The 12,710-nt window shown below is 43.3% G+C and overlaps 1 protein-coding gene across 3 annotated transcripts in view; it reads left to right on the forward strand.

Annotated features, from left to right (window-relative positions):
• The window catches only part of NBAS (NBAS subunit of NRZ tethering complex), a 1,316,984-nt gene that overhangs the window by 576,027 nt on the left and 728,247 nt on the right, over positions 1 to 12,710 (forward strand). For 2 of the 3 annotated variants that reach the window (XM_063915380.1, XM_063915381.1), the window contains 2 exons: positions 3,875 to 4,042; positions 7,729 to 7,839. In XM_063915380.1, coding sequence (XP_063771450.1) covers positions 3,875 to 4,042; positions 7,729 to 7,839 — 279 coding nt within the window. The remainder of the gene's footprint in view (positions 1 to 3,874; positions 4,043 to 7,728; positions 7,840 to 12,710) is intronic. The other variant, XM_063915382.1, reaches the window with a different exon arrangement.

Genomic DNA, 12,710 nt, shown 5'->3' on the forward strand with positions numbered 1-12,710 from the left:
GTGCCAGTGAATAAACCCATTAAAGTATGACCGTTTCATCATGTACTGTTTGATTGACATCTATATAAGGGGGAGATGTACTAAGCAGTGATAAAAGTGGAGAAGGGAACCAGTGGAGAAGTTGCCCATGGCAACCAATCAGCATTGACGTAACATTTATAATTTGCATACTAAAAAAGTATACAGAGCAGCTGATTGGTTGCAATGGACAACTTCTACACTGGCTCACTTCTCCACTTTTATCACTGCTTAGTGCATGTCCCCCATAGTCAGGGATAGTTTCTGCAGAACAGAGAATAAAACCAATTGTATTCTAATTAGTACAGATGTATTCTGGAGACCTAACCACAGTGGGCCTACAGCTCCTGGCCTCCACATAAAAATATACCCAGCATCATGGCAGCAATGATTTCCAGCCACCCACATGAACTGAACAAGTACCAACTGTGTGCGTTCATAGCAGCCAGACTTGGTGCCTGACTTGTCTTACACTGCACTCTGTGCCTCACACCTCAGTGATGCCACTAGTTTCTGGTACGGTAGTTAGAAATCAGATTGGTAACTGTGTCGTAATATTTATACTCTTTCATCCAGTAAAAAATGGACGGGTATCGGGATGTTTGGCCAATGGTCATTATCGCAGTATCCAAATAGAGGCCATTTTTATTGGCTTAAATTGGACCCGCAATCATGCGATAACACATGGGATTAGGTATAAATCCCCCGATCCCATGTGTTTTTCGCGACTCTGGCGGCCCCTTTATGGTGGACTATGCTGCAGGTGCGTGTGGCACCCGAAGCTTAATCCCCCATAAGTTCCGGCATCGAGAGAAAACGGGGCTGGCACCTGTGCTAATAGGATAGCCCCCGGAGATCCTTTTAGCAGTGGTAAAGTACTGCTGCTAACAGGATACCGCTCTTAGGGGCAGATTTATTAAGCTTGGTGAAGTGATAAAATGGAAGGTGATTAAGGACCAGCCAATCAGATCCTAACTACCATGTCACAGGCTGGGTTTGAAAAATGACAGTTAGGATCTGATTGGCTGGTCCTTTATCACCTTCCAATTTATCACTTCACCGAGCTTAATAAATCTGCCCCCTAGTGTCATAGAAGATGGACAGTGTCAGGATAAACTGATTTCATCTTTCTGTATAAGCGAGCCCCTTGATATACAGTGGTAATAATACAAGTCTTTCCTAGAGAGATGTAAATTGACGGCACTAATCTGTCCTTGATAGACCGCAATGACTGTGTAGCTGCTGTAGAAATCAATTTTATCTTTCAAAAATAACTACATTGTGTGTCCTATTCACATGACTCTCAATCAATGGTAGTTTTTGTGTCATTTTCAGGTGACCTTTCTTTGCCTATTATATGTTGAAAAATATTCATCTTAGTTTACTGTTCTTTCCCATAAATATAAATATCCGTCTAAAGGCTTGGTGTAATAGCACCTCTATTAGTATGTACACAAGTATAGGATTAGCTTAGGTTGGTTAGTTTATTGATAATTACTTTTGCTGTAAAACTGTTACATAGGAAAATTATGCTGTAGTGTAACCTACTGTAGTCTATGCTGAGACCCTGCTAACAACCACAGGAAGCCCTGTTACAATCTGCAACATAAGAGAACGGGAACATGTTTTCTGAAGGTACAGCACCCCAGTATAATGGAAGTCTGCAGTATTCATTATCCCTATCCTGGCACTATCCTTTCATGTATCATCCTCATTTCCTGATTATGCCAGATACCCGCCTGCAAACAATGCAGTAGCGGAGGTTATTCCACTGCCTCTTTGCCTGTCCGCACATCTTCCTACAGTATTTTGCTACCATACTGTACTATAGGTTAAAGCAATCTGCTCAGTCCTGCTCCTGCATGCTGTGTCTCCTTCTCTTCTTCCTCAATGTAGCTGCTCTGTTCTTCTCCTACTCTATAACCTGTCCACTGACAAATCAGCTATTTGCAGTCTTCCTCTATCTCCAGTAGTATATTTCACTCATTACGGTGCTGATTTTGAGGTTGGACCCAGGCAAAAATTGAAAGTAACTTTGCACCTGAACAAACCATGCTGCATACCTCCCAACTTCTGTATTAGTGAATTCGGGACACCTGTGTGCCCAAAAAGGGGACGTGGCTTTGTGAAAATGGGTGTGTGGCTTCACTGGAATGCCGGGATCGCGAGCCACGCCTCCCATTTTGATCATTGTGGCGGCATGCCCAGCGCTCTATGAGCAGCTGGCATGTCTGCAGTCCCCCCTGTTTCCCGGGAATAGATTCTGCTAACAGAGCAGCGAGTGACAGGTGTCCTCCCAACTGCCCCCCCCTGCGGGACACTGCTGCTTGCGGCCGCGACAGTGGGACAGTCCCAAAAAATTGGGACTGGCCAGGAAAATTGGGACAGTTGGGAGGTAACATGCTGTGATGCAAGGGGTGCAAACATATTACTTTTTTTTTTGCATGCAGGGTAAATACTGGCTGTGTTTGCATGTAGCCTACAGATGCTGGAGCATGGTATTACCCAGGTGCACAGTTACTTGCTCCTGTTTGCTTTGCTGCCAATCAGAAATGGCCCCTATATGTAGTAATGAGGAGTGTAACTTTTGTGGTCACCATAGGAACATATGTAGGGCTCCATGTATCGCCCAATGGCAAACAAATACTCATACTGTATATTGTAATAACACGGGACAAATAATGAAGACAGGCCCACGATAAGATATGGGCCCCATATCACCTGCACCTATAAGCGTTACACCCTTGGGGGTAATTATGTTTGTTCTTAATAAATTCTGACCCAATTTCCATCACAGATACCATCTCATCTCTTGCCTCCAATGCCCCCCAAGCTGCAGTATCTCCGCACAGAGGCTGCTCTGGCCAGGGTGGTCAGATGATATATCACTGCTAACTGTACAGGCCTGCACCTCTCTGCTGAGATGTTCTGGTTCTTGCGATGAGTAGTAATAGGCTGTCATTATTACTGGATTTAAGAAATCGACAAGTGCACTGTCAGCAGCTGCTGGTATAGGGATGGTCAAAGTCCCTCAAATATATAAAATATGGAAAAAGAGATAGGTATACCAGGGCTGGCTGTATGAAAATATAAAACAAATGGACGGTTTGTTTCAAATGATAATAATCACAATTTATTCACTACAATACATGGACAAATTAATAAATGTAAAAATATACATCTGAGAATATAAAATCATATGATGCCACCAATGGGAGTTATATATAGTTAGCGAATCAACTCCTAAATGCGGGTTCTATAAACTTGGCTAGGACACTGTCCAGTAAATGCAATCACTGAATAAACTGTGATGTTAATACCGGATGTTTGTAAACAGATCCCTTGATATTGCCTCAGGGATGTTCCAGAAAATGGCCGAAGGGATGATCCGGATGTAAAGTTGTGCAGTGCAGCTTCAGTCGTGGGGCAAGTGTCCAGTTCAATACCAAGTAGAAAAGCAGGAGTCCAGGATATCAACAGAGTGGAAACGCTCAGGTTTATAGCTCTACGCGTTTCGCTGGTTCAAGATCGTCCGGCTTCCTCAGAAGCATACAGAGCACAGCGCACAGAGGCTGCACTGGCCAGGGTGATCAGATGATATATCACTGCTAACTGTTCAGGCCTGCACCTCTCTGCTCAGATACACTGGTTCTTGTGATGAGTAGTAATAGGCTGTCATTATTACCGGCAAGTCAGAAATCCATCAAAACTGCCACAAGTTGTGTTCTTTTACCTTCTTTTACCTTTCTGACACATTGGGTAGACAATGTACAGTATATAGACCAGCAATTAGCATTGAGATAACATTGATACGGTATATGCATGTGTGTGAAGTTCTGTGATGTTACATTTCCAGGGTGATGCCAAGGTCCTGCCTGCCCAGCCTGTGGACTTGCTGCATCGAACGACCGCCACGACAATGAAAGTTCTCACTAACACAACCCTGACTACTAAGGCGGTGCTGCATGCAGTCAGTGACGGGCAGTTCTGGAAAAAGTCACTAACGTTCCTCCGCCCCCTGAATGTAAGGAGTGTGTTGTGTATCTGTACGTGATACATAACCCTTAGCACTTGTGTTACTTACTGTAGAGTCTAATTGTATTTCCTATTCTATTATATAGATGAACATAATGGAGAAGTATTATTGTTTCCAATAATCCCCCTCCCCCAATAAAAAAACAACTGCCACAACCAGTAGAATTGTGGGGAGCTCGTACTTGTCCCCTGTGGCCCTCAATATAATTTTTCTGGGCCAGTGTGAAGGGAAACAGACTCCAATGAAAGAATCAATGAATGCAGTACCATCACAGGCAAGGGTCATTTATAATTTGGCTTATGTATTATGAGCCAATGTGACTCTCCCAATTGGCAATTAATCAGATTTGTTAGCAGCAAATAGCGGCACTCTGACCATCTGCCATTAGTAAATATAGGGTGTTTAGGTTTTAATTGCAGCTAAGGAGAGGCTGGGTTACCTCTTACTTTTCTTATCAGCAGACTGAGGGGTCTATTCATGAAGCAGTGATAACTGTGGAGAAGTGAGCCAGTGTAGAAGTTGCCCATGGCAACCAATCAGCATTGAGGTAACATTTATAATTTGCATACTATACAATTGTACGGAGCAGCTGATTGGTTGCCATGAGCAACTTCTCCACAGGCTCACTTCTCCACACTTTTCACTGCTTCATGAATAGACCCCTTAATCGCTCAGAGCTACAGTGCAGCCTGATCCTATGTATCTACTGTACAGCAGGTCAGTGTCCTGCTTCCATCCCTGGTGCTGTGCTCCCCTTTATACATCATTGCACTGGTATGTGCCTGTTTATTAATGTTTGACAAATCTCTGGGTTTCATTAAAAAATAAATAAACATAATATAAATAATAATAAATAACATCACGCTGCTGTGCAAGTCCTGAGTGATGTAAATTGGGTTTCTAGCTTATGAAAACTTGTTTTATGCAAACTAATTCGAAACATGTTATTTAATTACTTTTCTAATAAATGACCCACAATTCCCATTTGTCTGCATATGCAATCTGCACTGACACCTTCCATGTACAGTACACTAACTTCAGTCTAGACCTTTGCAGGGGATGCACAGCCCCGCCATATGAATGTACAGTATACCCAGTCGCTTAGTGTCTCCCCCTGCAGTGACCATGTCGCCCAATTTGTGGGACCCCCTACAGCTCAGTGGCCCTACAGTGATTTACTATGAAAGCTAAATGATCTCTGGTGGATAAGTAAGTATATAGGGGGGTTATTCAGGTTTGTTAGCAAACCAAAAAAGCACATTAATGGGCAAATCATGTGCAGTGCAGGTGGGGCAGATGGAACATATGTAGAGAGAGAGAGAGAGATTTGGGAGGGGTATTTTGTTTCTGTGCAGGGTAAATACTGGCTGCTTTATTTTTACACTGCTATTTAGATTTCAGTTTGAACAAACCCCACCCAAATCTAACTCTCTCTGCACATGTTACATCTGCCCCACCTGCACTGCATATGATTTGCCCATTAATGTGCTTTTTTGGTTTGCTAATAAACCTGAATAAGGCCCATAGTTAGGATGCACTGTGCTTGTGGGCTAGTTATTTTAGCAGATATTTGTCAGTTGAGTCTAAAAAGATAGTAGTCAGGGTTTTAATATTCCGTTACTCCTACTGTAGACTTTGGCAGGTCACATGATGATTGATAGTGTCCATGTACTTACCTTTTGTTTCTGCTCACTTACCTATTACCACAGGTTAATAGTACACATATTGTAGCACTGAGCAATTATTTATCAGGGGATGTATCAAAATCTCTTGCAGGGACAGGAGCTCCATAGAGAGACTCTGCCTGACCAGATAAAGAAGTAAAGTGATAACTACTGCTGACACTTAATTTCCTGGTATGGACCCAGCTTGCACAATGCCCATGTGTGGTCCACAGAAACCACAAACATTACTAACATAAAAGGGATCATGACAGCGTAGCCTCTATGCCATCTAAAGATGGGATTAGCTCAGTGTCGGACTGCGGAATGAAAGGCCCACCGAGGATTGCCATGGTAAGGGTCCATGTTTAGTGGTGTGGTCAGTCTCCAGAGGGGAGGTGGCCAGGGACCACATTGATTTGCTTAACAATTAGTGAGTGCATGGGTTGGGCCCCTTGACAAATATATAAATACTGTTAGTGCATGCATGATAATGTACCAGATACTGTAGATATTGGCAATGCACTGTAGAGAATACATCATAGTCCTGTGCAGTATAAGGTAACATGTATAATGTATAATTCAGGAACATAGTTTGGAACCTGAACACTAGAGGAGGAGGAGGGGCCCCAGGCATTGGGGCCCACCGGGGGTTTCCCCTGTGTGCCAGTCTGGCCATGGGTTAGCTATCAACTGCCAAGCTTAACTTGTCATAGCTTAATACATTTGGCATTTTCCACAGTTCCCATAGAAACCCATAGTGACTGCACTTGCTGCCAATAACTGAGGATGTCCTCAGATACCTACAAAACTGCTAGAGTACCCTTATAGTACATACTCCTGATAATCACTGCTATAATCCTGTGAAAATTACTATTTGCAGAGGATTGAGTGCAAACTAGTTTGATACATCGGCTCCTAAGTGTAGACCACATGAGGACTGTAACTAACAAACAGGACCACTAATATGTGTCTGCTGGAGGCCTCATGTAAACTGTCTGGGCTTTGAGTTTCATCACAGGATCATGGCTTCAGTGCACATGTGCCAGCCCCCAGACATGATCAGAACAACAATTCGGCATCCCCAAATTGATCACACAAAGCATCCCTATGCTCCCCGTGCCAGGCACACTGGCACCCGTATAGACTGTCAGGGTGGTAGGATGGTATTCTTTGCTGCACTTTGAATGCCCTTTCAAAAGCAAAGTCCAGTAATAAGGTTTTATCTTTTGCTTTCGACAGCCCCGGTGCGCCAGCTGTAAGGCAGCAGGAAAAGAATAAAAAAAAATCCAGATAATCTTAGTTAAAGAAAAAATTATAAAAAATAAATAAAAATCTTTTAAGTCACTTAAGGGATTTCACAGCTCACAATTTGTTTTCACAGAAATCTAACAGTAACAGAATCCAGTAATGATCTTGCAGTGCTGTAACTTGCAATACAAATTGCAGTAGCCAAGAAGACATATTTCCCTCTAAACCGGCAGAGAGATGCCAATAAAGTTGCAGTTTTCAAAGTTACGTGGAGTAGAATTGTTATTTATAAAAAAAAAAAGTTGGTATCCCCTTGAAGTACAAATTGTTCTGTCTGTTTGCATATTAAATCACATACCATCCCCAGCGGCTGAAAAGCAGCAGTTTATAGTAGCAATGGTGCCCGATAGCAATGAAGATGCTCCATTACCATATTGATTATGTGATCAGGGAAAGAAAAAGAAAAAAAAGTTAGATATTGCAAGATTAATACCAGATTCCCAGTGATGAACACACAGCAGCGTCTAAATAATCTCTCTAGGAAGTGTTTGTTTCCAAGGACATTTACTAATAATCTCCCAGAAGGCCTTCCGCCACACCTGAACTGGCTTATGTCTTAACCTGTCACTTCTATACTGGTCTCGTCATGTATCTATACAATCTTCCCTTTTTATTAAAGTTCATTGTCTTTTAATTCTGGGTGTCAGAGAAAACAGACGTGTTAATGTTAACCCCTCGTATCCTTGTTTTCCGCTTGTGCAGGCTCAGGAGCCAGGTAGTACGGCAAAGACCTCCAGCGGATCAAGCGCGGCCAGTGCTCACCTGGGCTGCCACCCTTTTTATGAGTCCTTAATCAATCCGTTTATCGCTGACGTAAGTTTATTCTCTGTTGAACAAAGTCTTTATTGCTCTTGATTTATATAACTTAATTAAATGTCTTCAAGTGGGTCTTGAGGATTAATTAGGCTTCTTGTTAACAGAACATTACTGATATTTATCTAATGCGCTCCTTTTTAAAAGGTTACAGAGTTTAAGATCGGTTTCTCATTTACTTTACGCATTATGTTGCTGTTTTAAGATTGGCTTTAAGAGTATTGCATTTTCAAGGAGACTATGAGACATCACTGCCTCATTCTTTAAATAGTACTTTGATTTGTGCAAAGAGTTCAACTTCTTAAAAGATGTGGACTGTAATTAGTTACCTATAAATAAGTTCAGTACATAACCAAAAATCTTAATGGTGAATTTTGAAGTACGAGCTGGAATCATCTATGTAGGAAATCTACACTGCTCAAAAAAATAAAGGGAACGCTAAAATAACACATCCTAGATCTGAATGAATGAAATATTCTTATTAAATACTTTGTTCTTGAATGTGCTGACAACAAAATCACACAAAAATTATCAATGGAAATCAAATTTATTAACCCATGGAGGTCTGGATTTGGAGTCACCCTCAAAATTAAAGTGGAAAAACACACTACAAGCTGATCCAACTTTGATGTTATGTCCTTAACACAAGTCAAAATGAGGCTCAGTAGTGTGTGTGGCCTCCTCGTGCCTGTATGACCTCCCTACAATGCCTGGGCATGCTCCTTATGAGGTGGCGGATGGTCTCCTGAGGGTTCTCCTCCCAGACCTGGACTAAAGCATCCGCCAACTCCTGGACAGTCTGTGGTGCAACGTGGCATTGGTGGATGGAGCGAGACATGATGTCCCAGATGTGCTCAATTGGATTCAGGTCTGGGGAACGGCCGGGCCAGTCCATAGCATCAATGCCTTCGTCTTGCAGGAACTGCTGACACACTCCAGCCGCATGAGGTCTAGCATTGTATTGCATTGGGAGGAACCCAGGGACAACCGCACCAGCATATGGTCTCACAAGGGGTCAGATGATCTCATCTCGGTACCTAACGGCAGTCAGGCTACCTCTGGCGAGCACATGGGAGGGACCCCCAAAGAAATGCCACCCCACACCATTACTGACCCACTGTCAAACCGGTCATGCTGGAGGATGTTGCAGGCAGCAGAACGTTCTCCTTGGCGTCTCCAGACTCTGTCATGTCTGTCACATGTGCTCAGTGAGAACCTGCTTTCATCTGTGAAGAGCATAGGCGCCAGTGGCGAATTTGCCAATCTTGGTGTTCTCTGTTAAATGCCAAACGTCCTGCACGGTGTTGGGCTGTAAGCACAACCCCCACTTGTGGGCGTCGGGCCCTCTTACCACCCTCATGGAGTTTGTTTCTGATCATTTGAGTAGACACATGCACATTTGTGGCTTGCTGAAAGTCATTTTGCAGGGCTCTGGCAGTGCTCCTCCTGTTCCTCCTTGCACAAAGGCGGAGGTAGCGGTCCTGCTGCTGGGTTGTTGCCCTCCTACGGCCTCCTCCAGGTCTCCTGATGTACTGGCCTGTCTCCTGGTAGCGCCTCCATGCTCTGGACACTACGCTGACAGACACGGCAAACCTTCTTGCCACAGCTCGCATTGATGTGCCATCCTGGATGAGCTGCACTACCTGAGCCACTTGTGTGGGTTGTAGGGAGGTCATACAGGCAAGTGGAGGCCACACACACTACTGAGACTCATTTTAACTTGTTTTATGGACATTACATAAAAGTTGGATCAGCTTGTAGTGTGTTTTTCCACTTTAATTTTGAGGGTGACTCCAAATCCAGATCTCCATGGGTTAATAAATTTGATTTCCATTGATAATTTTTGTGTGATTTTGTTGTCAGCACATTCAACTATGTAAAGAACAAAGTATTTAATAAGAATATTTCATTCATTCAGATCTAGGATGTGTTATTTTAGTGTTCCCTTTATTTTTTTGAGCAGTGTACAAATAACTTAAAAAGTTCTTATGTGCCATTTCTGAAAATGCTTCTGCCTGGTTAATGCATTCTTTTAAGTGGCACATAGGGTTCAGATGAGTACAGCGTTCTACCATGTTGCTTCAATGAACGACAGAATGCTGTAGGGCTGTACGAGGCCAACCAAGTCTTCACCTGTGGCCCACAGCTCAGATTTTGTTTTGTTTTAAGTTGTACATGATTACAGATAGGTGATTTCAGAACAATTTTTTGGGAAAAATAGGTTCAGGAACTGCGGGACTGGGGGTGGAGCTATTAAAAAAGTTAGATAGTTTTTAGAAAAAAAGGCACTCAAAAGGGACTTTAAAATAAAACACATACAAGTTGAGTATCCCATATCCAAATATTCCGAAATACAGATTTTTTTTGAGTGAGATAGTGAAATATTTTGTTTTCTGATGTTTCAATGTACACACACATTGTTTAATGCACAAAGTTATTAAAACTATTCACTAAAATTACCTTCAGGCTGTGTGTATAAGATGTATATGAAACATAAATGCATTCTGTGCTTAGATTTAGGTCCCATCACCATGATATCTCATTATGGTATGCAATTATTCCAAAATACAGAAAAATCCAATATCCAAAATACCTCTGGTCCCAAGCATTTTGGATAAGGGATACTCAACCTGTGTTATGAAAAATACATTTTGGCCCAGGACAGGTTAAGGAAGCTAGTTTCTGATTATGCCATATTTAATGAGAGGTTCAGGAACTGAGTTCCTGCTGGTTCCTGCAGAAAAATAGCATTGGGTGTTTTTATTTCAGTGAATGTTCTGTTTTAAATTAGACATTAGGGCTAATAAGCAGCCATTTTGAAGTTTAGAGGGCCGCTCATGTGGCCCCTGAAGTGTATGATGATGCATATCACCCCGTCACTGGTTTTAATTATTAAGGTGTTCTGAAATTCTCTAAGTCATCTTACAGCGGGTTTCCCGCTGCCATTGAAACAACTGTTTTTATTACCATTTTAAATTACAGGCAGGGATGGGGACGGGGACGACATGTTGGTCCAAGTGTTGTACCTAAATGTGTTTCTGCCTGCAACCAGTCGTAAATACTGCACAACTGCAATTTATTTTTTAAAATATCCTTTTATTGAAGCAATAGCATTATATAAAATCCACACTGATATAGAGAAAGAGTATCCAATGGTGAATTATGCTCGATCAGAGACTGAAGCAAGATCATTATACAACCTAGATTAAGAAGTGCATTAAAAAGAAAGTATCAGATAGTACAATGGGCTCAATATCAAATAAACAGCGATGGAACATTGTTTCTAAATGTATTACATACCAATTGTTGCCAATGAGGAATGCTGGGTCCAGAGTTAAATGCGAGGGTTCACAGGTCCCTATTCTCACCCTTCAGCCAAAATAATGGAAGGGCCACAGAGGAAACGGGTCTCATACCACTGAGTTAGGCGCATACTTTGGTGGATCTGAGATTGCATCAAAGCCGGTAAAGTAGAGATAAAAATGTACTTGTATTAGAAAATGACGCACAGCTGCATCTTTGTCGCATTCACCGTTTACTGGTGTGAAGTGAGTTCAAGAGGGTCAACCCAGTTACCTTCTTAGAATCCCACAAATGGAAGGGTTCTTTTTACTGGTGAAGGTAAAGAGCCTTGCATTTACCAGAGGATGACAGCTGCTGAAGCACACCTCATTCGGTTGATACTTGTATCATATACATCTTCAGTGCTGAATGCACATTTGTTCAGGCGCTGAATGGGCAAACAAATAGATCAGATGTTATAGGGATCAGTCAAGTGTTTGGAAATAAAATACCATCATCATTTATTGATGTGTCACTACAGTTTTTTTATTTCCGTCTAAGCTATGTTTCTTATCCGGTGACTGCAGCCATCACGCTGAATTCTTCCCTCTACAAGGGATGACCGCTAGAATCAGAGGTTGATCAAGAACAAAATGACACCAGGGGAAGGGAGGGTGTGCGCTCCTAAAAAGTGGGTGTGACATCATAACAAGGAACGCAGCCTCAAAGGAACTGCAATATCCATGAGTCCACGCCCTCATGTTCACCATGCTTCCTCACCCAGTCCGCTTATGCCAGCCTCACCCACTCCCCAGCTTATGGCAACCTTTGCCTCCTCAGTCCTCACCCACTCCCCTCCACAGACACAGCCAGGCTCCTTGTCCCAGTTTCTGGTCTCCGAGTGACAGTCCTCTCTTCCTCCTCTTGGCTCCTCTACCCGCAGACAGCACTGCTCGGCTCCTCACCTCAATCTTTGACCGCTTTTTTGAAGGCAGTGTGTGACACCAGGGAATGGGTGACATGGGGAAGAAGTGGGTGACGCCAGGGAGATGCAGTGGGTGATGTGGAGGGTGACAGGAGAGAGAGATGACTGGGAGATACAGTGGGAGACAGAGAGGTAGTTAGTGACAGACAGGGTGACAGTGTGAGAGGCAGTGGGTGACAGAGAAATTGGTGGGGAGGGGCAGTGGGTGACGGGGAAAGGCAGTGGGTGACAGATAGTGGGTGACAACAGGGAGAGGCAGTGGATGATGCCATGGAGAGGGAGAAGGTGACAGGCAGTAGGTGACACCAGGTAAAGGGTGAAAGGCAGTGGGTGACAGAGGGAGGCTCTGGGTGATGTATTGGGGGGCATTGGGCAGGATGGGAAGGAGGCAGTGAGATGGTGGAGGGGAGGGGGGAACGCTAGGAGAAGGGGGTACACTGGGCTGAATGAGGCGGGTCACTGATTGTACTGGCTGGGGAGTTATTGCTGAGGGGCAGTTTGATGGGGCAATGGGCTGGTTGGAGGATGGAAGTTGGGAGACACTGGGATGGGGAATCAGTGACCATGCACTACTATGCCATTTATAATGTCATCTTACAGTCTG

The sequence above is a fragment of the Pseudophryne corroboree genome, chromosome 4 (genome assembly GCF_028390025.1).
Source record: "Pseudophryne corroboree isolate aPseCor3 chromosome 4, aPseCor3.hap2, whole genome shotgun sequence".
Classification (NCBI taxonomy): Eukaryota; Metazoa; Chordata; class Amphibia; order Anura; family Myobatrachidae; genus Pseudophryne; species Pseudophryne corroboree.